The sequence below is a fragment of the Chiloscyllium punctatum genome, chromosome 10 (genome assembly GCF_047496795.1).
Source record: "Chiloscyllium punctatum isolate Juve2018m chromosome 10, sChiPun1.3, whole genome shotgun sequence".
NCBI lineage: Eukaryota > Metazoa > Chordata > Chondrichthyes > Orectolobiformes > Hemiscylliidae > Chiloscyllium > Chiloscyllium punctatum.
This window is the reverse complement of record NC_092748.1, coordinates 70,754,588-70,781,083: the sequence shown is the minus strand read 5'-3', so window position 1 is coordinate 70,781,083 and position 26,496 is coordinate 70,754,588. Positions and strand designations below refer to the sequence as shown.

The 26,496-nt window shown below is 40.6% G+C and overlaps 1 protein-coding gene across 1 annotated transcript in view; it reads left to right on the top strand.

Moving 5' to 3' along the window:
- The window catches only part of LOC140482276 (voltage-gated inwardly rectifying potassium channel KCNH7), a 464,373-nt gene that overhangs the window by 396,520 nt on the left and 41,357 nt on the right, over window positions 1-26,496 (top strand). The window contains exon 11 of the mRNA XM_072579472.1: window positions 5,429-5,681. Within this exon, the coding sequence (XP_072435573.1) occupies window positions 5,429-5,681 (253 nt within the window). The remainder of the gene's footprint in view (window positions 1-5,428; window positions 5,682-26,496) is intronic.

The following is a 26,496-nucleotide window of genomic DNA, read 5'->3' as shown; positions in this document are numbered from 1 at the left end:
TGGAACATTCCTGCATAGCAGTTATCTGATTCCCAATAGCCCAGATTTTGCAATCGGTGGTGACAAGACACTAACCGCCACTAACCTCAATTACTTACAAAGATTTAATGAACACTGTAGAATGGATTTCCCCAACATTCATTTCATTTCAGCTTAAGCTTCAGGGATTCTCAAGTATACAACTACAATGAGATCAACAAGCAGGTTAAACCACCAAGAATATGGAAAACAACTCTCACACACAGCAAACCAGGAGTAAAAATTACTTAAGAGTGAAATGAAGATTGGGATTAAGGTAGAAACTGAACTACTGTATACAAACTTTAAAAAATCATTTTTTAAAAAATCTATGTGATTTTTATCATGGGCTGGAGATTTTACTGTTTCACAAATGTAAAATTAGTTTTCCACGGCCAGCAAGATTGACGAGCAATAATTATGACTAAACAATAATGTATCTTACTCAAAAAGCTGTAACTTCTCAAGATGTATTTGTAGTGATACTAATTGCTAAAAAGTGGACATTTGCACCAAATATAGTGGTTTCCAGTATTCATATCTGCAAGGACTTCAATGAAACAGTCTGTGGAAGAGTAGGGAAGCACTGAGAGCAACTTGTTTTCACATTTTTAAATGTTCAGGATGTTATCAGTTTCATCGGGTAATGACAATGAAAGCTGTCAGTGTGCCATCTTTTGAACTATAAACTCTGTGCCACTGTCTAGTCATGATATCTGTATCAGGAATTGAGTTGACATTTACACAGAACAAAAAAAAACAAAATCCTACTAATTCAAAGATAAAGTAGAGAATGCTGGCAATAGTCATCCGGGTAAGTAGCATTTGAATCAAAACATGTCAACATTCAGGTCTTAGTCACCTCCTCAGGATATCTGAGGAACCAAGCAAGATCTAAATGTTTAGAAGAAATTCCATTGTGCTCAATATCGTATATGTCTCCTACTCATAAATAGTGTAACCCTGAGGTTAATATTGGAACATAGACCTCATTCCGTTGGAACCAGCCAAGCACAAAACAGTATTGTTGCATCCTAGAAAATAACTTGGGGGAGGGATCAGGAGATCAGAGGCTGGGAAGTAGAATATAGGTGCCTGATAAGGATATTCAGAGGAGACACCAGGGATTGGAAGATCAGAGGCCAGACTGGAGAGAAGCCCAAGGACATGAAGCTGTATTGGTAGGAGTAAAAATATAAAAGAGTATTCCTTCCCCCAGCTCCATATTCAGGATTTTAAAAAATCAAAACTTAAATTTTAGTAGCAGGTATTCCCACATACTGGCATTGCAAAGTGCAGCAAGTGCAGATGTCACTGGTCAAAATCCTGTGAGGTTCACAGGAACTGTCAACAAGAGGGCATAAGCACTTAATTGAAGAGAAGACAAAATGCCAGCTTGCTGATGTGGAATGGAAGTTGTGTGTTAATTTGGCAGCAGATTGAGGGCTGACCATGCTCCCTAACAGACCCAGCCAGGGCCTCGATTTAATTTGTTAGCATGTTATGCATGCTCATTAAGACTCAACTTTGACAATTTAGATTTTTCACTTGGAATTAAATATGCATCAAATGAAAATAACATTTGCGTTCTGATGAATGACTGCTTAATCATGGTATACAGTAAATAAGGTAGTTGTCCTCATGGATCTTTGCTGAAGACAGTGTTGTTCTTGAATAAGGAGTTTTGTTGAAACAGGAAAGAGGAGGAAATGAAGTCATGTTGGACTCAAAATATTACTTCTAATTCTCTCTCCATAGATGCTGCTAGACTTGCTGAATTTCTCTGTCACTTTTGTTTTATTTCAGGGAAAAAAGAGGCATTGATGCACTGAAGTTGGTTGGCAGCTTTCAATGGGAAAGGGTCATGACTGTCCTGAGTGGGGGAAAGAGTAGGAGGGAAGGAGGGAAAGAGGTAGGTGAAAGGATTATGAGGGATGGATAACTGAAGGTGGGAGGAAGATGGTAGGCCTACAAAGATTCATAGGAGACAGAGGGAGACTGCTTAATGAAGGTCAAGACTACAGACAATGAGGCAAGCATGATGATGTGAGATCAAGGGTTATACAGGAAGGTGTATGGTGTGTTCCTGAGAGTAGAGTAAAACAAAGAACAAAGGTTAAACATAATAGATGATGTTTACTGGGAGGTGACCAATGATGATAGGAAGAAGCTCTGGAGTCAATGAAGTTTGATCAAGTATAATAGGGCACATCACTGCAGAAAGAACAAGGGCAGTATAGTAACATTCTAGATGGACCCAAAAGAACTTCATTGCATTCAGATTTCAGTGAATAAGATCTCATGATCTTCTTATGCAATGTTATTTTGTGGGTGCCAGCAGATCCAGAGTTTACACATTCCCTACAAACAGCCAGACTGATGCTACTAGATGGCGAGAAGTGGATACATGTCTGGGAACCATTCAAATATGATGCAGAGAACTTCAACCAGTAATGACAGGGCTGGCAACTTCCTGCATGTCCCTCTCACATGATTGTCCAGGGCTCTCTGCTCTGTATAACAAATTGGTTGTCCTCTATATGGCCAATCGTTCCATCTCTGAACAGATGTGCCATGTTCTTCTAGTACTACCATCAGGATCATCAATGTGAGCAGAAGATTCTGCCCATTGTTTCACACCCCAAAATGCTTTTGCCCCAGACTTACCAAACAGTTTGCAAAGGGTAAAATGCCTGGCTTAAGTGGTGTTTGATTCTTCTTCCATCACCTGTCCCTCGAGGCCAAGAAGCATGACCACTGCTTCCCCTCCATTTTGGAGGCCTTTTTTGGCTTATGCATCACCAGAACTTACAAGTCATTGCTTTAATGTCTACACAGCTGCTTCCTGAACATTTCCTGCTTTTCTGTTTTATCGTTTATTCCATTTGGTATATTATGTACAAAATCTCATTTAAGTTAATGATTGCTTGACAGATAAGATGAATGATGAAGATAGTTTTAGACCATATGTATCGAATATGAGAATACTGAGAAGCAAGAAAGTTGAAAGATAACGTGTGTTTGAATGTTTAAAAATCATACCTATTATTTCTACTTTTTGCTAATGCAGGATTACATTATTCAAGAGCTAAGTATGTTTTTGTTAAAAGTGGCACATTGGATTATTTTATTTATTTAAGAAGATATTGTTTTACATTTTTTACAATGAACAAAATATATATCAACAATCTATTGGCTAGTTGTAGTTGGATGAAGTCTGAATTTTACAAGTTATATCGTCATCAAATTATACAGATTATAAATCTTTAAAGATCTTTAAATCTAAAATTATTTAAAGTAACTTAATAGGAATACCCATGGAGGCAATCATATATTTCCCTTACCAAATCATTCCAGCAAGTAAAAATTGCAGTGCATTGATTTTTGATTTGTAATTGAGCAAATATTCCCCTAAAAGGATTTTTATCCTTTAAGGATGTCTCTGAATCATTCATGGCTTGTTTATTTTGCACACAATTATTTTTATTACTTGTTTGAGTGAATTATTTATAATATCAGACATCTTAAAAGTCAAATTGGAAACAATTTTGTATCCTGAAAACAGAAGCTCTTTTTAAACAAAGAGGTTCATAACAGGTACATGTCCAGCTACTGACAGTCATGCTTTTAGCCATTGGCAATTCTTCACTTGTGAAGAAAGTATCTTATTATAATATTTCTAATTGTAGCTGTGTCTGTAATTTAACAGGAGTGAATGTTTTCACTATTTCACTAACGTCTCTCTCACTACATGGTACTCCATGGCAATATGATACTAAGCATTTTTGAAAATAAATGAAAATGGACAGAAACAAATCTAAAGAAAAGAAATCAGCAAAGTGATTAAAAACATAACTTCTGAAACAAAAATATTCCAGGAATTTTGCACACTAGATAGGTAGAGATTAAGAAATGAATGTGAAGGTTGCAGCTGTTGACATGGAAACACAGCAACTTGTACTATTTATAACTCTATGTATAAGGCTAAACACCCAAGCTGCCTGGGAGTTTGTGATGAATTTGTATTCAGTTTAGAACTGACTTTCTTTTTCAAATATTGCACAGAACCAAATAATGTCTGTGTCAATGTATTCAAATTTAGTGAATATTAATTTCTCAATGAAGAAATTTTTAAAAATTGTGAAACTAATGTTCTACATTTCACAGATCACTGTAAACAGTTAAAACCAATATGGAAGAGATATAAGGCTAAATATTACTATTGTATCCAGAGCCATATCAAACAAATACATAATGAGATAGCATTCACAAACCAAGCTTGTCATTTTCTGCCTATTAGAGAATGAATCAATTGGATTTAGATTTTTACTTTAACTTTTTATTAGTATTAAATTCAAAACTCGAACTGTGCTATTATGATGATAAATTTGCATGAAAGCAGTATTATTTTGCATGAGACATGCCTCTTGGTCAATCAATCCGTTGCCTCTAGTTCAGTAAATTTGCCATGAATGCAATCTGTTCAGTGATAAACAGTGCAGGTTGTGCCATCTGGTGGCTGAACAAGATTGAACAAAATATCCAAAACTATTTTTTTACTGGGTTGCTAAATTAGGAGGCAAACAGAAACAATTTATCAAACTCTTCACCATGGACTAATTCTGCATTGTGGAAGCTGTTTGTATTTTTCAGTAGCAAGTTAAACTTTTTGTTTTATAGTACTTCCCAAGTTCTCATTTGAGCAACAATGATAATATGGAGATTTTGCTCTATCTTTTGTGCTGGTCTTCATTAATATGCACATATTAAGCATGACATTCACAGATCTCAGCACATCTCAGGTAGTAATTCAGTTCTTAAAATATTTAGATAATCTCTGCTGTTGCTGTTTTTTTAAGCTAGGTATAATTTCTTTCAGATGATTTAATTCATAATTAAAAATAAGCAATTGGATATTTGTATTTAGTATGGTGTCTGGATCTAAGATAAAATACACCTAGTGCACAATAATGGCAACAACGTATATTTACATAACACCTTTAACATAATGAAACTTCCCAAGATACTTCACAAGAACATCGCAACGACACAAAAATACTGTTTGTTTGATAAGTAGTTTAGGAAAACCTACATATGATTTGTCCAACAGCATACAGTTTCAATATTGCATATGTTCAGCACCAGTAATCTGATAAGTAGTTTATAGTTAAATAAAACTTATTTCCAAAATGAATGCTCAAATTATTCAAAATTGTTAAGTCTTAGGAGGAATAAAGCAGTTTTGGAAGCATCACAGAATATTCTAATAGCTGTCACATTGACTTAGAATTTTACGTGAAATAGTTAGCCTAGAATGCCATTCTTATAATCATTTTTGAGAGTACAGTTCTTTAACTGTAATTAAAAACTGTGTCCATTCATTATTGCTAATGTATAATTTTTTCACTAGGTCCTCAAGGGATTTCCTGAATGTCTACAGGCAGACATATGTCTCCATCTCAACCAGGCATTACTTCAGAACTGCAAGGCATTCAAAGGTGCCAGCAAGGGCTGCCTACGAGCTCTGGCTATGAAGTTTAAAACCACACATGCTCCACCCGGTGACACATTGGTTCACAGTGGGGATATTCTCACTGCACTCTACTTCATCTCTAGGGGTTCCATAGAAATCCTAAAGGAAAATATTGTAGTAGCAATTCTTGGTAAGTGAACAAGAAACACGAAGATTCAATAATTATTTTAGAATTTTCACGGCTTTTCGAATGGTAGTCTCCAGCTGCTGATTAGTTGGTGTGAGTGCTAATGCTGAACGTATGTCTGTAGAATAGAAAATATACTTAGGACTTTGCTTAAACTCTTCCTGTAAATTTTCAATTTCTTATTATGTTCTATAGATACAGAAAAAGGCATCAATTAAGTTGATATTTTTGTCCATCTTAATAAAGGCTATCAATGAATTACTTTTAATTCATTGACATGGGCACGACAGGCAAAACTATAATTTATTGCCCACCTTTAATTGGCCCAGAAACGTGGTTTACTCACCCATATCAGAGTCAAAAGTGATCTTCAGCATCTGCAGTCCTCACTTTCGACCATATTGATATTCATACAAGTCAAACCAGGTGAGTGCAGTGATTGCAATGACGTCAGCCAGGTGGACCACATGGAATATAAGTTCCCTGATTGGGGATGTTAACCTGGTCCAATCAGAGGGCCCAAGCTGGCAAATAAAAACAGCAGGTTAGATTCTCTACAGTGTGGAAGCAGGCCCTTCTGCCCAACAAGTCCACATTGACACTCCACAGAGTAACCCACCCAGAGCCATTTCCATCTGACTAACGCACATAACACTACAGGCAATTTAACATGACCTCCATATCTTTGGAATGTGGGAGGAAACTGGAGCACCCAGAGGAAACCTACACAGACACGGGGAGAACATGCAAACTCCACACAGACAGTTGCCAAGACTGGAATCGAACCTAGGTCCCTGGTGCTGTGAGGCAGCAATGCTAACAACTGAGCCATCATGCCACCCATGGTGTCAGAGGTTCTGTTCACTCTGAGAACTGGCTCTGATGAAGCCAGACCAATGTCAGGTAATATGCATATGTAAATAAAGAGTGACCTGCTGATGGGATACCAGCCGCTGTGGATTTTTTTTTAATGGCAATAAGATTAAAAATATGCTCCTGAAGAAATTCGCTTGCAACAGTCATCTTTGAGAGAGAATAAGCATTTCTGGCATCATGCCATTCTTTGGAAAGCTTCACTGATTCAATCCTGCAATTAAAGATTGGGCCCGGTATTTGGAAAGAATGTGCTATTTTTTCCTATATGATGTTGGGGCAGTTGAAAAGTGATGAGTAATTCTCCTGGAAGCTTGTGGGTTTGCAGCTTTTTTGGTTATTAGGAGCCTGACATTTTCTGAGACTAAAACCTTTCAAGAGTTGACAGGTTTAGTTAAGGAATATTATGACCCCTGGTCTCCTCTAATTCAGAGACACAATCAAGGTTACTCAGCAATTCAAGAACTCGGGGAATCCAAGTCGGGATTTTTGGCAAGGTTAAGATGACTGGTGGAGTTGGGTTTAATTCTTAGTGAGATACTGAGCGATCGTTTGGTATGTGGGATTAATGAAGTAGTGATGGTCCTGAACAAAGGTCGCCACCAGATACTGGCTAAACTCCACCAGGGTCACCTAGGGATATCCAAAATGGTGATGTTGGTGAGAAGTTGTCTGGTGCACGGATTGGATGCAGACATAGCTGCACTGGGGGAACAATGCCCAGAATGCCAACAACAACAAAAGTTTCCACCAGGAGTTCTCACACATCGGTGGGAATGGCCAGGTAAATCCTGGACTCAGTGACATGTCAACAATGCCGGCCCTTGGCTCAATGTTCTTAGTCATTGGATGCCCATACAAAGTGGTTGGACATGCATAAAGTTCATTTGTCAAACACAGGGGAGACAATAAAAAAACTGCAAGAGTCTTTTGCATTACGTGGACTCTTGAATGTGTTAGTCACAGACAATGGGCCATCATTTACCAGCAGCGAATGAATACTTCCTAAAGTCGATTGGCATTCAGCATGTAAGGACAACTCCATACACATCTATCATCCAATGGTCTGGCAGAAAAATCAGTGCGAACTTTGAAGGCAGGCTTAAAGAAGCTAGAACTTCACTTGATACCGAACTGTCCCAGATTTGATTTGATTATCAGACCGCCCCTCATGATACTCCAGGAATAACTCCAGCAGACTTGTTAGTTAGAATATGAGTCTACACCAGGTTAAGTCTGATCTTCCTGGATCTTGGCAGGGGAGGGTGAAATGGGCATCAGGAATGCTGGACACAAATCTCCTCTAGGCGAGAGAGACCGTTTACTTCAGAGGACGAAGTTTGGTCACAAATCCATGGAAATGGCCATGTGTGGGTTAGAGACATGGTCAGTGCAAAGTCTTTTTTCATGATGTACAAGGTTCGGGTTGGTGAGGCAGTCCTGAATAAACATGAACCAAATGAAAGCTGAAAACTCACAAATGGGGCAGGAGCAAAACATACTCAGCCCCTCAGAACAACTGGAGAAGCTGTTGGAACCCATAGGTTCTCCCCCTCCACCTAACGTCAAAGAAACCTCGGTCTCTGAGATCGACACAGCGGATGTTGCAGTCTCGACAACTTTACTGCCTGAAGAAGAGGATGAATTTCTTCTGGAACATTCCTCGCAAAAGATGTGGGCTATGGTACAGTCAAGGCTTCCTGTATCTGCGACTGAGTTGGAGGAACCAGACACGGTATGAAAATTTCCCCAGGAGAGGCTACAAGAAACAGAACAGGCTTATGTCCCAGGACATAGAGGGGTAGGGATATAGTGATTGTAATAAGATCAGGCTTGTGGACCTCATAGAATATGAGTTCCCTGATTGGGGCTGTTAATCTGGTACAATCAGGAAGCTCTGGCTGACAGATATAAACAGGAATGTCAGCAATTTTGTTCACTATAAGAGCTGGTTCTGATGAAGCTGGGCCAGTGTCAAGTACTTTCTTTTAAAACTATACAAGATTCTTTTATCTTTCTGAATTTAAAGGGGCAGAGGTGGTACTAAGGGCAGTGGTGTCCTCCTGCTGCCAGATGTAGGAGATCAGGGAGCAGTCTCGTATCCCTGTCAACTATGTCTCATGAAGTATGACTGGCTGCAACTGTTCACAGATCGTGTTGTTCAGATGGAGCGGTGGTTAGACACACTGAGGAGCATACAAGGGACAGCGAATGTCACAGGGCAGTGGTCACATCACAGGTTCAGACATGTAGGTAGGTGACCACCAGGAGAGGCAGGCATGTAGTGCAGGAGTCTCATGCAGCTATTCCCCTCTCTAACAGGTGAACTGTTTTGCATACCGTTTGAGGGGGATTACCTCTCAGGGGAGTAGAACAGCAGCAGCCAGGCCTGTGGCACAACAACTGGTTCTGATGGAGAGCAGGGTCAGGCAAAGTCAAAGCAAGCAATAATGGTAGGAGACCCACTAGTTAGGGGCACAGACAGGCATTTCTGTGGCCACATTTGAGACTTCACGATGGTGTGTTGCCTCCCCATTGCCAGAATCAAGGCCATCTCTCAGTGGTTGCATGAAATTCTTAAGGGGGAAGTTGAGCAGCCGGAGGTCATCATGCACATTGGTACCAATGACATGGGTAAAAAGAGGGATGAGGTCCTACGGAGTAAGTACAGGAGTTAGGAAAGAGGTTGAAAAGCAGGGCCTCAGGGGTAGTAATCTCTGGGTTACTATCAGTGGCACATGCTAATGAGGCAAGGAATAGAAAGATAAGGCAGATGAATGCGTGGCTAAGGAGTTGTGCAGGGGCAGAGTTTCACACTCTTGGATCATTGGGATGTTTTCTGGGACAGAGGTGACCTGTATAAGAGGGACTAGAGAGGAACCAATATCCTTGCAAGGAGATTCGCTAGTGCTACTTGGGAGAGTTTAAACTTGAGTGATAGGGAGCTGGGAACCAGAGTAAAAGGTCAGCAAGTAGAGGGATTGAGGGGAAGATAGGTGTTGCGACAAGTGAGTCAATGAACATGGTGGTGCTATTGGGCTGGTGTGTTTATTTCATTGAAAGGAATATTATAGGTAAGGCAGATGAGCTGAGTATCGGATCAGTACACGGAACAATGATGTTGTGGCCATGACAGAGATTTGGTTAAGAGAGGGACAGGACTGGCTGCTCAACTTTCCAGGGTTTCAGTGTTTTAGAAGACATAGAGAGTAAGGTAAAAAAGGAGCTAGAGTTGCATTAATAATCAGGGAGAATGTCACTTCTGCAGTCAGAGAGGAAATACTGGAGAACTCATCCACTGAGGTAATATGGGCAAAGCTCAAATATAAGATGAGTACAATCACTCTGATGGGATTACCCTATAGGCCCCCTAACAGCCACAGAGACTTTGAGGAACAAATATGTCGGCAGACTATGGGAAGAAGCAATAAACAGGATTTTCATAGTAGGTGACTTAAAATTCCCTAATATTGACTGGGATTCCCTTAGAGCAAGAGGTTTAGATGGGGTGGAATTTGTTAATTGTGTCCTAGAGGGTTTCTAGAAACAGCACATGGATATAGTCCAACTACAGGACATGTTATACTGAAGCTTGTATTGATTAATGAGCCTGGCCCAGGTGACTGACCTTTCAGTGGGACTGCATTTTGGAAATAGTGATCATAACTCCTTAAGTTTTAAGATAGCTATGAACAATAATGTCAGGACCTTATGGAAAGGTACTAAATTAGGGGAGGGCAAATGTCAGTATTAGGCAGGAGCTAGCAGGTGTTAATTGGGAGGAGCTGTTGTTGATCAAGTCCATATTTGACAAATGGGAATTGTTTAAAGACCTGCTGATCAGAGTTCAGGACCAGCATGTTCCAGTAAGGAAGAAGGACAAAGGTGGCAAGGTAAGGAACGCTTTAATAATGAAGGAGGTTGTGAATGTAGTCAAAGGAAAAAAAAGCATATGTAAGGTTTAGAAAGCTAAAATTGGACACTGTCTATGAAGAATATAATGAAAGCAGGAAAGAACTCGGGCAAGGAATTAGGAGAGCAATAAAGGGTCATGAAATGACCTTGGCAAGTATGCATTCAATATATGGATTAAAGACAAGAGGATAACTAGGGAGAAGATAGGACCACACAATGATGAAGAGGGAATTTGCGCTTAGAGGCAGAGGTTGTGAGCAAGATCTAAATGAGCACTTTGCATCATTATTCACCCAGGAGAAGGATATGGAGGATAGTGAGGTTTGTGTGGAGCATGCTAATACGTGAGGCCATTTTGAGATCAAGAAAGAAGTGCTGTTGGGTGTCTTGGAGAGCATTAAAGTCAATAAGTCCCCAGGGCCCAATGGTATCGACACCAGGTTACTGAGAGAGGCATATGAGGAGATTACTGGCGCTTTGACCAAGGTAGTTGTATTTTCGCTCACCACTGGAGAGGTCCTGGAGGGTTGGCGAGTAGCTGATGTTGTTCTTTTGTTCAAGAAGAGAAATAGAGATAATTCAGGAAATTATAGACTGATGAGTCTCATACTGATGGTTGGGAAGCAATTGGAGAAAATTGTTAGGGATAGGATTTATGCCCATTTGGAGAAGCAGGGCCTAATTAGAGATAGTCAGCATGGCTTTGTGCAGGGCAGATCATGTCTTACAAACTTGGCCGAATTTTTTGAGGAGGTGAGAAAAGTGATCAGTGAGGGTAGAGCAGAGGATGTTGTCTACATGGATTTTAGTAAAACTTTCAACAAGGTCCTTCTTAGTCGATTCATCCCAAAGATTAAGATGTGTGGGATCTGCAGTGACTTGGCCGAGTGTATTCAGAATTGGATTGTCCATAGAAGGCAAAGGATAGTGGTGGTAGGGTGTTTTTCTGGCTGGAGGTCTGTGACTAGTGGTGTTCCACAGGGATTCGTACTGGGATGTCTGCTGTTTGTGATATATGTAAATGACTTGGATGAAAATGTAGATGGATGAATTAGTAAGTTTGCAAATGATACAAAGATCAGTAGAATTGTGGTTAGTGTCAAAATTTGTCAAAGGATACAGCGGGATGTAGATCAATTGCACATATGGATGAAGAAAAGACTGATGGAGTTTCATCCATGTAAGTGTGAAGTGCTGCACTTTGAGGGATCAAATGTTAAGGAAAAGTATACAGTAAATGGCAGGACCCTGAACAGCATTAATGTACAGAGGGGTTCAAGTCCATAGCTCCTGAAAGCAGCCACACAAGTCAATAGGATGATAAAGAAGGTATACGGTATACTTGCTCTTATTGATTGGGGAATTGAGTCCAAGAGTCAGGATGTCATGTTGTAGTTTTATAAGACTTTGGTTAGGCCACACTTATAGTATTACATTCAATTCTGGTTGTCTCATTACAGGAAGGATGGAGGCTTTGGAGAGGGTGCAGAAGACGTTTACCAGGATGCTACTTGGTTTAGAGGGTATGAGCTTATAAAGAGAAGCTAGAAAATCTTAGGTTGTTTTCACTGGATTGGCAGAGGCGGAGGGGAGACTTGATAGAAGTCTATCAATTTATTAGATGCATAGATAGGGTTAATGGTCAGAACCTTTTTTCCCAGAGTTGAAATACCTAATACTAGAGGGGAATGCATTTAAGGTGAGAAGGGAAAAGTTGAAAGGAAATGTGAGGGGCAAGTTTTTTTACACAGAGAGTAGGAGGAGTCTTGAACAAGTTGCCAGGGGTGGTGGTGGAGGCAGATATGATCGGGACATTCAAGCGAATTTTAGATAAACACATTGTTATGCAAGGTATAGAGGGATATGAGTCTAGGGCAGACAGATGGGTTGCATTTCATTTGGTGTCATGTTCAGCACAACATCATGTGTTGAAAGGTCCGTTCCTGTGCTATGATCTCTATGTTCAATGTACATGTAAATAAAGAGTGGCTTGGTGATGGGATACTGGCCTCTGTGGAGTTGTTTCAGTGATGATCTGTAAAACATTAACAAACTAGTTGGATGTGCAGGAAAGTGATATCTTCATGGCTACTTACATTGATTTCAAATTTTTAAAACTGAATTCAAATTCTTAAACTGATCCTATTAAAACTGTTTGGATTACTAACTTAAGCTATATATTAAGTTATATATTACTTAATATCAATAGACTTTTATGTTTTGTTAGTTGTATGATTATTTAATATACATAATTTCTATCTTCTCTATCAAGTGCTATAATAGGAAACAAAATACAAAATTAAATATGTTAGGGTCTGTCGTCATGCCTGTGTAAAACTCATAACTTCTATGATGGAATTTTACCAGCTCTTTAGAAGTCGGCCTTCCACTGCAAGGAATGTTATCAATGGCAGGAGTGGTTGCAATTTAGCTGCAATGTTGACCAGAGAGGGGTGAGTAATTGAGCTAATTAACCATTCAGATGGCACCATTTTATCAAGCTGCCAGTATGGTATGAAACTTGGAACCTGCCACCCTCCAACGCCCTCATGATATTGCTGAGTCTGGCAGATGCCTGGAGCCAACCTTCACTACACTGAGGAACTTCTTTCCTAGTGGCTCCATAAGCAGAATGTTGTCATTGTGGCAACAATGGTCCCCCAGGGCTTCAAGGTACACATAGCAGCCTGCCACAGTATGTCACCATGGGCAAATCTTCCTTTCTTCCTGCACCCTATCATTGGCACAAACAAAGCCTTTTTGTTTAACTTCTTCATGTGATGTAAGCATCACAGGCAAGGGCACCATTCATTATGCATCTTTAATTGCGCTTTAGAAGGTTATGGTGAGCTATCTTCTTGAATTCCTGCAGTCCATCTGGCATAGATATGCCTGCTGTGCTGTACGGATGGCAGTTCCAGGAATTAAACCCAATGACAGTGAATAAACTGGCAATAAAGGTCCACATCAGTTTGATGTGTGACTTACAAGTGGTGATGTTCCCATGCATCTCTTGGCTGTGTTCTTCACATTGGTAGAGGCCATATGTTTTGAATATATGGTGAAAAGGTAGAGTGCATCTTGTATATGGTATACTCTATCGCCACTGTAGACTGGTGATGCAGGAATGAATGTTTAAGTGGTGGCCAAGGTGCCAAGCAAGCTCATTACATTGTACCAGATAGTGTGGAACTTCTTGAGTGTTATTGGTGCTTTACTCTTCCAGTTAAATGGAAGATATTCCATCATCCCTCTGACTTTGACTTGTGGATGGCCATTAGACTTTGGGGAGTCAGCCAGTGAGTTGTACTTAGCAGAATTCCGAGCCTCTGATCTGACCTTGTGGTCACGGTACTTATATAGCTGGTCCAGTTGAGTTTCTAGTCAATAATAATCCCCAGGATATTGATGGTGGGGGATTCAGCAATGATAATGGCATAGAATATCGAACAGATGATGACTAGATACTCTCTTGTTGGAGTTGGCCATTGTTTGGTACTTGTGTGGTATGAATGTTATAGCTGCAGAGCTGCTGACTCTCTGATGAAATGGCAGCTCAGAAATGTGGCCCATGATAGTGGTGATAGAATTTGCGAGCAGTAGCTTCTGAACTGTACTGCACCTGTAAAATTGAGCCGAAAATGCTGCCAACTACGTGCATGGGCTCAGGACCTTTGGGGTTACTGCATGGATGCAATTAAAATGGTAGATCCAGAAGGTGCATAAAGGGATTTCATACTCTTCTGAAATATCTATTATTGCGTTCTTCCCAAATACGATCAACACAGGGTGAATTAAATTTAGTGTTTTGCATATGATTATAACTATAAAAACCTCTTGAAAATGTTAAGCATTGGCAGATGAACTTTATTTTGATATGTCAACTTCTACCTTAATCTAATGTGTAACTCAATCTTTATTTTTCTCTCTATAAGATGATTGAACATGAAGCTATAATCTGTACTTTTTACTTGGTGTTTTGAGGTCCATGAGAATTTGTCAATGTGATTGGCTACTCACATTGCTCAACAATGTCACTGTTGCTGAATGCTGCAGATCACTTTTAAATAGCACCAAATTCAAATTGTTGACAGAATATTGGAATTTTCTGCTGTAGAATCCATTAAATCATTATGGCAGTTTTCTTTAAAATCAGAACAAATACGTATCTTTATTGTTGACTGAAATTTCCAGGTCTATGTCATTGAATGTCCCTTCAAATCTACTAGTCGCAATCAGTCTATTGTTTTAATGTTAGACAATGCAGTGTATATATCACCATACTTGATTACAACATGCTAATATAAGAAATATATATTTTTAGCTGTGTCTGGTACAGCAAGCAATATGTTGCTGAATTGATACAGTTTAGTTTAAGCATGTTTGGTAATCACAAATAAAACGAAAAGAATCGAATCAAGATTCATTGGTTAGCACTGCTGCCTCACAGTACCAGGGACCCATGTTCAATTGTGGGCAAGGGTATCTGTGTGGAGTTTGCATGCTATCTGTGTAGCTTTTTGCTATGTGCTCTGGTTTCCTCCCACAGTCTAAAGATATGAAGGATAGCTGGAGTGACCATGCTGAATTGTATAGGCTAGGTATGTTAGCAGTAGTGTATGTGGGGTGAGGATGGGGGATTGGATCTGAGTGGAAGGTCAGTGCAGACTCAATGAACTGAATGGCCTCTTTTTGCACTGTAGGGATTCTATGATTTAAGCTTTTTAAAACTGTAGCAGAGATAACCATTCCTGTGCATTTATATTCATCTTCAACAAAATCTATTTTGCAGTTTCAATAGAAGTTTCATGAGAAAAATTAGATTTATATGCTAACTGGCTGCATTTTCCCACGATGATTACAGAATTTGATTCAGTACCTCACAGAAGATCGGCATGCAGTTAGCCCCTCATGTTTATACTTTTGCCCGTTCCATATCACAGCTCTCTAAACCAATCCATTTCCCTTAATAGATTTGTGCTTCAAATATTTGGTTAATTTCTTCCTAAAAGTTAAGTTTGTCTTGAATTTAATAGCAACTTATGGGATAATTGAGTATTGTAAAAACTTCATGGTCTGGATATTACAGACCATCACCAGTCTGGCTGGGGATGGGAATGTTCATAAAATAAAGGTGATTGCCTTTCCAGTACCATCACACCCAAAGCCAACATCTCCCTGATATTACAGTGAATAGGTACAGAATCAGGATGCTCTAGGTCCTGTTGAGGTCCTTAAGTAGCAAAGTAATGGCCACTTAAGGATGTCATGTTGCTTTTGCCAAAGGTTTACATCCAACATAAGTTGAAAAACCTGATACTTCTGGGATATTGTCAGATATGAAGAGAGGACTGTAATAGCTCCCTTGGGAATCCTCCCTTAACTTCTTCCACTCAAGTGAACAAAGCTGTCATCATTATCACATTCAGAATGAGGGATTATGTCTTCCACTTCCCCTTCTTAGACAGTTTCTCAGAATTGAGGATAACTTACTTCCATTCTGGTTTCTTGTGTTCTGAGATTGCATAATTCTAATGCTCAATCTGCAGACCCTGCTACATGCAGGATGCTGTTGTTTGAAGGTTTGGTAGATGTCTTCCTTGAAAGGTTGTACATGTTTTCTAACACCACAAATTCACTTCACTTCTGGAACTCCCAATAAAGTCATGCAATACATTTACTGCCTTCTCAAATGATCCTTCTCCAATTTGATCAGTGACGTGTCAGGGAACCCCATGGTCTATGGGATGTTCAGCCTCTTCAGTGATGCTATCTAAAGTGTTTCTACTATCTTTTTGGATCCTCCAGCTGTGATTGTGTTCCAAGTGGAGCAATTGCTTGGCAGGGTTTGACATCAAATAAACAAGCAATATGTTTTGTCTGGTGACTTGCTTTTGTGTACAATGCTGGAGAGGATCCTACTATTGGAGCATCTTTCTGGCCACCAATTTAATAGATCCTGCTAATGCACTGCTGGTGATAATTCTTCAGTATTTTCACATGCCTGCTGTGGTTGTTCAGGTCTCCAAAGCCTATAGGAGTACAGCGATCACTGCTATCTGGTAAACCATGACCTTAATCTCAAGATTGAGATCTTTTTCCTTAAATACAGCCAAAGATAGTGCTGGCACCAAGATGATGTTTAGTGAAAAGTTCATTTTCCTATGTGTTTCAGAGACGGAATTGATAATTGCCTGATGCTCGATTATTGAATGAGCATTATCTGCATACTGAAGCTTAATAATGTTGAGGTTGGAGCGATTTTGTTTTTGGCATGAAAGTTGAGGATAGTGACAAACTTCTGAGGGCTGCCACTCTTGGGAATGGCACCTATGCATCATCACAATCAACCGAGTCAAATGCTTTTGTATGGACAACAAAAGACTACGTATAGTGGATAATGTTTAGATGGAGAGGAATTTGTTAGGTGTGTAAAAGAAAATTTTCTGATTCAGAATGTGGAGGTACCTACTAGAGAAGGTGGAAAACTCAACCTACTCCTGGGAAATAAGGCAGGGCAGGTGTCAGTGGGGGAGCACCTTGGGGCCAGTGACCATAATAGTCATGGAAAAGTACAGACTTTTCTGTCAGATGTGGAAGGATCCTTTGGGGCCTTGGATGGAGGTGAGGGGGGAGATGTGGGCACAGGTTTTGCACTCCCTGTGGTGTCAGGGGAAGGTGCTGGGAGTAGGGTGAGGGCTGGTGGGGGACACAGATCTGACAAGGGATTCACAGAGGGAATGGTCTCTCTGGAATGCTGATAGTGGTGGGGTGGGTGGGATGTATTCCTAGTGTTTGTAGATGGTGGAAGTGGCAGAGGATGATGCAATATATACAGAGGTTGGCGGGTTGGATGGAGAGGGTCGGGGTGGGGTGGTTCTGTCCTTGTTGCATTGAGAGGAGTGGGGTTCAAGGGGGGAGGTGTGGGAAGTGAAGGAAATACGCTGGAGGGCATCATTGACCATGTGAGAGGGGAAATTGTGGTCTTTGAAGAAGGAGGCCACCTGTCATCCAGGTAGCTGTGGGAGACCATAGGTCTGTAGCAGATGTCCGTGATTAGTCAGCCCCCCAGAGATGAAGGGGAGTGAAGTGTCCAAGATGGTCCAGGTGAATTTGAGGTCATGGTGAAAGGTGTTAGTGAAGTTGATGAACTGTTCAATCTCCTCACGAGAGAGCACCAATAAAGTCATCAATGTAGTGGAGGAATAGGTGGGGCATGAATCCAGTGTAGCTGCTGAAGATGGACTGTTCCACATGCCCGACAAAGAGGCAGGCATAGCTGGATCCCTTGTGGGTGCCCATGGTTACCCCTTTGGTTTGGAGGAAGTGGGAGGATTAGAAGAAGAAGTTGTTAAGGGTGAGGACCAGTTCAGCCAGGCGGATGAGGGTGTCAGTTGAAGGGTATGGTTGGGATGGCATGAGAGGAAGAAACAAAGGGCTTGGAGACCTTCGTCGTGGCGAATAGATGTGTACAGGGACACCACTCACCTATGTTTGGGACACCACCCACACCCTTACATCCTCCAAGACCTTTATTTCCTCAGCCCCTATGCCTTACCTTCACCATGGACATCCATTCCCTGTCCACATCTATCCGCCACACCCTCTGTTTCTTCCTCTCATGCCATCCCAACCAGTACCCTTCTACTGACTCCCTTATCTTCCTGGCTGAACTGGTCCTCGCCCTTAACAATTTCTCCTCCCAATCCTCCCACTTCCTCCAAACCAAAAGTGTAACCATGGGCACCCATATGGGCCCCAGCTATGCCTGTCTCTTTGTCGGGTACGTGGAACAATTCGTCTTCTGCACCTACACCAGCACCATCCACCATCTTTTCCTCCACTGCAAGAACTGTATCAGTGCTACCTCGTGCTCCCGTGAGGAGGTTGAACAGTTTATCAACTACACTAACACCTTTCACCTGAGCTCACATTCACCTGAACCAGCTCGGACATCGGCCTCCCATTCTTGGTCTTGCTTTTCAGACTGGAGCCCTGTGACCAGTGGTGTGCCACAAGGATTGGTGTTGGGTCCACTACTTTTCATCTTTTATATAAATGATTTGGATGTAAACATACGAGGTATGGTTAGGAAGTTTGCAGATGACACCAAAATTGGAGGTGTAGTGCACAGCAAAGAAGGTTACGTCAGACTACAATGGAACTTTGATCAGATGGGCCAATGGGCTGAGGAGTGGCAGATGGAGTTTAATTTAGATAAATGCAAGGTGCTGCATTTTGGAAAAGCAAATCAGAGCAGGACATATACACGTAAGGTTCTGGGGAGTGTTGCTAAATGAAGAGACCTTGGAGTACAAATTCAATTCCTTGAATTTGGAGATGTCAGTGTTGGGTTGGGGTGTACAAAGTTGAAAATCACATAACACCAGGTTATAGTCCAACAGGTTTAATTGGAAGCACTAGCTTTCAGAGTGCTGCCCCTTCATGAAGTGGTTGTGGAGTACACAATTGTAAGACACAGAATTTATAACAAAACTTACAGCATTTAAAAGGCATCTGGATGGGTATATGAATAGGAAGCATTTAGAGGGATGTGTGCCAAGTGCTGCAAATGGGACTAGATTAGGTTGGGATTTCTGGTTGGCATGGGCGAGTTGGACTGAAGGGTCTGTTTCCGTGCTGCATATATCTATGACTCTGACTCTTAAATGTTCATCCCAATGACAAGAAACACTTGTCTTATAGGCTTTGTTATCCTTTCTATTAGGTAACATACAAAAGACAATATCGAACCTCATCTGTTACCTAACCGATACTTTATATCAATTTAACATTTTCATTATTTTTATATTTTATGGCATTACCTATAAAATGCAAAACCGAATTGACTCCTATGACTCGGAAATTGGTGCACATGTATTTCTTCCCATCAATACAAAGATTGGTGGTGAACCAGCAATGTTGAGAATGTAAATAATATACTTTTCCATGATTCAGTGTCCACCCGTTCTTAAAGTACTTGAGTATAGGAGTTGGGATGTCATGTTGAAGTTGCACAGGACATTGGTGAGGCCTCTTCTGGAACACTGTGTGCATTGAAGGATACTATTAAACTGGAGAAGGTCCAGAAAAGATTTACCAGTTTTCCTGGGAATGGAGTGTTTGAGATATAAATATAAACTGGAAAGGCTGAGACTTCTGGAGCATAGGAGTTTAAGGGGCAAACACATTGAGATTTATAAATTCATGAGGGGCATATATAAGGTGAATGACAAGGGTATTTTCCTTAGGGTGGGGGAGTTCAAAACTAGGGGACATATTTTTAAGGTGAGAGGAAAAATATTTAAAAGGGACAACATTTTTACACAGACAGTAGTTCATGTGTGGAATGAATTGACAGAATCTCAGATGGCGATGAAGCAGTCTACAGACGGGTGCACTGAGAACAACCCAGCTCTCAATGCCGGCAACACCAAGGAACTCATAATTGCATTTTGGCAGTATCTTACTCATATTAACAGCACAGAGGTGGAACGAGTGGAGAATGGCAAGCTCCTGGGAGTGGTCATCCACAACAAGCTTTCTTGGACTCTACATGTGGACACACTGGTTGCAAAGGTCCAACGACGTCTCTTCTTCCTCAGGCAGCTGAGGAATCTTGGCATGACGGCGAATACCCTTGCCAACTTTTATAGGTGCACCATTGAGAGCATTCTGTCTGGATGTATCACTACCTGGTATGGCAACTGTACCATTCAAGATCAGAGATGGTTACAGAGAGTGGTGAACTTGGCCCGAAAAATCACAAAGGCTAACCTCCCATCTATAGTATCCATCTACCAGGCCCACTGTCAAGGAAAGCCGCCAGCATTCTCAAAGATCCATCCCACCCTGGCAATGCTTTTCTACAACCTCTACCGTTGGATAGAAGATGCCTGAACACGCATACCAGCTGGATTCGAAAATGTTTCTACCCTACTGTTGTTAAAACACTGAACGGATTCACAAACTCTTAATATTCACCTGTAGCTGTGTTTTTGTTTTTCCTGCAGTTTACCTATTATTTACTTATCTATGCTACTTAACTCTGTGATCTGCCTCTATTGCTTGCGACACAAATCTTTTCACTGTGCCTCGGTACATGTGACAATAAGTTCAATTCAATTCAAAAAGTGGTGAATGCAGGTACAGTTACAACATTTAAGAGACATTTGGATAAGTTCAAGAATAGGTAAGGGTTTGAAAGGATATGGGCCAAGCGCAGGCATGTGGGACTAATTTAACTTGGGAGTATGGTTAGCATGCACTGATTGGACCAAAAGGTTTGTTTCCAAGTTGTATGATTCTACTACGAAACCTTCTTCCTGTACCACTGTGCGCAACATTTCACCAGGGCCACAGCACTGACTAGACTTCTACCTCAGCCCAAGCTGGTAGTGTGACGTCCTTTGCTAGTCAGCAGGATATAGTACTGATATCCTCTTCACCACTGTCACCCGGCACTTGCAGGTTCCTGTCAGCAAACCTAGGAGCTAACTTTCTTTTCTGAGCTATTTCCTTGCAGACAATGCTGGAACCACAGAGTCAGTGCCTCTTGCTAACATTTTCAGTTGTACTTGTTTTCAAGTACCGCTCGGCACCACCCTTTTGAACTGCCCTACCTGTTCATCTTCCTTCCCACTTATCTGCTCCACCCTCCTCTCCAACCTATCACCTTCACCCCCACCTTCATCTACCTATCACATTCCCAGCTACCTTCTCCCCAGCCCTGACCCCTCCCCCCCCCCAACCCATCCCATTTCTCTCTCCTTGGGCCACCTCCTCATTCCTCATGAAGAGCTCATGCTCGAAATGTTGACTGTCCTGATGCTGTCTGACCGGCTGTGCTTTTCCAGCACCACACTTTTTGATGACGGTATCTCTCCTACCCACTTCAAAATACATTTGAAGATACATAAGTTTAACAATATTGGCCAATTCATGGCAGAATTTGGTGAAACGTGAATGAGTTTGAGTGATAACACAGAGCCTCATAATTTGTACTTGTTTTATTGATTGCACCCAAATTGAAAATTCAGCTCAAAACATTACGACATTAAAGTTGAAGCATTTGGCCCAAGGAATGAGAGCAATGAAGACAAAGGTCAATGAGGACAAGAGATGAGTTTGGCATACAATAGGACAGAGGCAATAAAGTTTCAGAGAAACTGAAATTTACAGAGGTTAGGGCATGAGAACATTCGAATAAGTATGTTTGGAAGCAACAAAAAAGGTTTCGCCCAGAGATGGATTGAAATTTACCTGGACCTCCACAAATGTCATCTACTGGATCTGTTGCAGCTGATGTGGTCTCCTCCACATTGGGGAGACAGGACGCCAACTTGCGGATCATTTCAGAGAACATCTCTGGGACACCCGCACCGACCAACCAATCCCACCGCCCCCTGGCTGAACATTTTAACTCCGCCTCCCACTCCACTAAGGACATGCAGTTCCTGGGCCTCCTCCATCGCCAAACTCTAATCACCCGACACCTGGAGGAAGAACGTCTCATCTTCTGCTATCGGACCCTGCATCTGCATGGGATTAATGTGGATTTCACCAGTTTCCTCATTTCCCCTCCCCCACCTTATCCCAGTCCCAAGTCTCCAACTCAGCACCGCCCTCTTGACCTGTCCATCTTCCTTCCCAGCTATCCACTCCACCCTCCTCTCTGATCTATCACCTTCTCCCCCACCTTCACCCCACCTGTATTTTCAGCTACCTTCCCCTAAGCCCCACCTCCCTCCCTCTCCCCAGCCCACAAGCCTCATTCCTGACGAAGAGCTTATGCCCGAAATGTCAATGCTCCTGCTCCTCAGATGCTGCCTGATGTGCTGTGCTTTTCCAGTACCACACTCTCAATGCAAGAGCAGAGGTTTGAAAGTTATGCAGATGGAAGTTGGCAGTCCTCGTGATACAGAGGGTATGAGGAGCTTAGCTTCAATCAAATTGGGTACAAATGTTGCGAACTGTCTGTTTCAGCCTCAAACAATGACAGATAGGACTGTCCAGCTTGTCACAATCTATACGCATGTCACACAACTTGGAACAATATAACAGCTAGTCCCAATAATGCATAACTTGTGACAGGAACTAAAGATGATGCATTTGGCATTATCAATATTGAAGTTGGATTGTCAGAGAAGCAAATGGTGTGGCAGGACAGAAATGTTGCGGCAGTTAAGGAAGGAGATGGAAAGGTAAAGCTGAATGTAATCTGCGTATATATTGAGGTTGACTCCAATGTCAGGGGAAACTTATTAAGGATTAACCAGTAAATGTGGAAGAGGAGAGAGTCACTGATATATCTTTGGAGGATTCACAGATATTGGTGAAGTGGCCTGAACAGAAACCATTGGTGGGGATTCTTTGGCTGTGATTGAATAGGTTGGAGGGGAACAAAGCCAGAACAACTCTGCTGAACTAGACAAGAAAGAGGCATTGGAAAAGAATCATCTGCCCTTGTTAATCTGTACAGCAAGGATGAAAAGAGATAATGTAGTTCTCACTCAGCTATACTTTATTCCTGAGCTAGCTAGTGTCTTATTGAACAAATTCAAGCATGGAAATGCAGGTCATAAAGGCATGGATTTAGAAAGTAAACATAATTTCCAGGATGGAGAAAAAGTGCTTTAGAACTTGAGGTAATTTTTGAGCGTGGTCAAAGATGAATTATTTGAGAATGAATTGATGATAATATTCTTTAAAGAGAGGGAAACAGTACCCACCGAAGAGGAAATCAATACCAATATCAGCTGCTATTAAGGTTTGGGAGAGAAGAATGGTGATCAATAGTTTAATGAGAGTGGAGAAGAGGAAACAGGATGTGTAACTTAAGAGCTTTTGTGATAGATACTGAGGGATCAAGCAGAGGGCTGATTTAGATAAAGTTTGATTTTGGGAAAGGAAAACAGATCTGATTGAATGGATGAACTGAAATGTAATCAGTGTCAAAGAGTCTTAATGGCACAGAAGGACGCTATTTAGCCCAGAACGTCCAAGCTGACTCTCGATAGTGCAATTCATCTGTCCAATGCCCTGTTCTAACCCCATAGTCCCCAGTTTCCCTCAAGTTTCCAACCAACTTCCATGTGCTTTTTGCACTTGGCAATGAGAGTGTAGGGAGAGGAATTTAAGGGGACAATTGGTAATGGAAAACAAGACCCAGAACAGTTTTTGTTCTCTAGAATTATTTTGGAGTATCAATCAGTTTGGGCAGTGGAGAATTATGCCTGATGGACTTAATGTGGTTCAGCCAGATCTGAAGATGGACTTTCAAGCTATTTGTGTACCAACTATGCTCAATCTTGAAGTTGAAGTTGTAAAGATGAAGTTTATTACAGAAAGTAAAGATAAGAAAATAAAGGTTTTTAGGAACAGCAAGATCAAAGATGGAGGTAAGGAAATGGTTACATAAATGGACATCTGTATCAGTAACTTGAAGGCCAAAGGCAATGGCAATTTGATAGCTCAGTTATAAATGAATTAGAGAAGTATTAATTCCCTTCTGTAAATGCAAAGGTAGGAAAATTGAAGAAAGTTGTGAGGGATGCAAAACATAATCAGAATTAACCTTGTCAGTCAATTTTACAGCAAAGACTTTGCTGAATATTTGGGCAGAGGATATGAGATACGTATTCATTACAGGTAGCTGCTGGACCATATTGGAGTCACTTATTCAGGTTTGTTAAGCCAAATGTTGAACTTCCAGTTAATCATCTCCTATATATTGTCAACAACAACACATTTTACTAATAAAACTCCTTAAGGAAAGTAAAGTAACGTACAGTTGTTAAGGGCCTTTCACGAACATTGACATAACAAAGCACTTTACAGCCAATGAAGTAACAGTATCGTCAGAACATAGCAATTCCTACAAGCATTAAAATATTAATTACCTCACGATCCATTATACATTTGAGGATTGTTGGTTAAGGGATAAATATTGGGCAGGACACTAAGGATAAGTCCCTTGCTTTTTTTCAATGTACACTTGAAGCAGATGAAGTTCTCAGTTTAACTTTACATCGGATAGATGGCACAATAGCAGTGCTGCAGTTCTTCATTAGGAGCAGGTTTGGAGTACTCAGTCCCTTGTCCTGGTCTGCCACTGAATATTAGACAACTGCACTTTTTTTTGCACATATGATTTCTCTTTCAAAATTTGCTAATTCATTGAACCAAACTGCATCACTTTGAAGAATCTTTGTACCATCCTCAAACTTGCTTTCTTAACTATGTTTGTATGGACAATAAAGTTGATTCCTCCAGATTAAATGGTGAGCTCAATGGTAAGGTTATAATGTAGTGTGGTGCTAACAACATGGGTTCAGTTTCCATACCAACTATGGTTACCACAAAGGAAACTCCTTCTTAACCTTTCCCCTCGCTGGTGGCGTGGTGATCCTTGGGTTAAATTGCCACCAGTCATCTTTCTCTAATGAAAGAGCATCCCTCAAGTCTGGTAGGACTACGATTTGACCTTTCCTTTTATAGATCATAAACAGTTGAAGCCTGTAGGGTGGAATGACCAATTGAGTCCACTTCCAGAATCAAAGAGTTTATTAATGTTACACCAGTGGAAAGAAACCTCTGGGAGACCAGAACAAAGGAAAGGCATAAAATTTCCTACATTTGTTTTCAGCCTACCTTTGACTGTTACAAATTAACCATATTATTAATTGATTACATATGCATCTAATCAGACTATCATATGACTGAATGGTCAATGATGAACAACTTCAGGTCTTCCCCATGATCTCACAGATATGTTTATCAGACATCCTTATCACCTATCACAATATCTCCTAGTCAACCACATTCCAATTCTTATTCTATTATCCCTGTTCAAAGACTGGGGAGTTCTCCCTACTGTCTAAGGCTAACTGTCCACAGAAATCCAGTTAAATCCCTTAATGGTAGTTTGTTGGTTACATTTAGAACTTCAGTATATCTATATAGGTGTATATAATATGTAGTGACAATTATCTTAAGAGTCCTAATTATTGTGGGCTCAGGCTTTTTCTTCTAACCTTTACTAAATAACAAACTTGGAACAACAGGAAAAATGGTTCTCTATCATGACTTTTGAAGGATATTCCTCATCAAGACCGTCTCTGTGTTTAAGGCTGACTGTACAGGAATCCAATTAAAACCCTTGATGTCAAATATATTATAGATACACACACACACATTATAAATATTTGTGTGTGTATATACAAAAACATGATTATGATCACCTCAAGGGTCTTATATAAGTCAAGCTTTTCCCTGACTATCCCAAGTTAAATTTTAAATTAGCTCGCAAGAAGGGCTTCCATCAGTACTTACCTTGTCAAAACTGTCTCAGTATAAGCAGTGGCTGCATCTCTGCTTCTTCTTAAGATCCTACTGTGTGATTTCTATGAGACACTTTGTTATCTTATCCAGTTATTATGAGTATGAAGGCTACAATCTGACTATGTAAATGACTGCTTCAGCTAATAATCTTCTTTGGCCATTTATATGTCAACTAAAAAATCACAGGCAGCCATTTTAAGTTAACCAAGAACCATTGGTAGCCCTAACGCTTGTAAAGGGGAGGGAAGAATAAGAGTGTCAGTAATGAAGGAAATGTTTATGTCTTGGAAGGAATATAAATGCAGTTATAAACTTTCAAAATGACAATAGTCTTCTTATTTATTTACTCCTAACAGGTTTTGTTTCATTTTTGCCCTAACAATCCTCCCCTTTCAGTAAGGGCTGAGAAGGGAAAAGGCTTTTAACTGAACTTGCTGCTACTATTGTCAAAACTTTCTGTTTTCTCTTACAATAATCTGTTTTTCCTTTCGACATGATCTGCAGGCCATTAATTCGCAAGTCAGAGCCAATATTGGCTGTACTCCTACTAGCATGTGATTATCCTGATTTAGAGAAGAATTTTAATGTTTATCATCTTTTTTATTACCATTTCTATTCCTGAAACTCTTGTTCTGTGCACTCTTCAAGAATGTCTAATTTCTTTTGCAAATGACGGTGAAACTTGAAT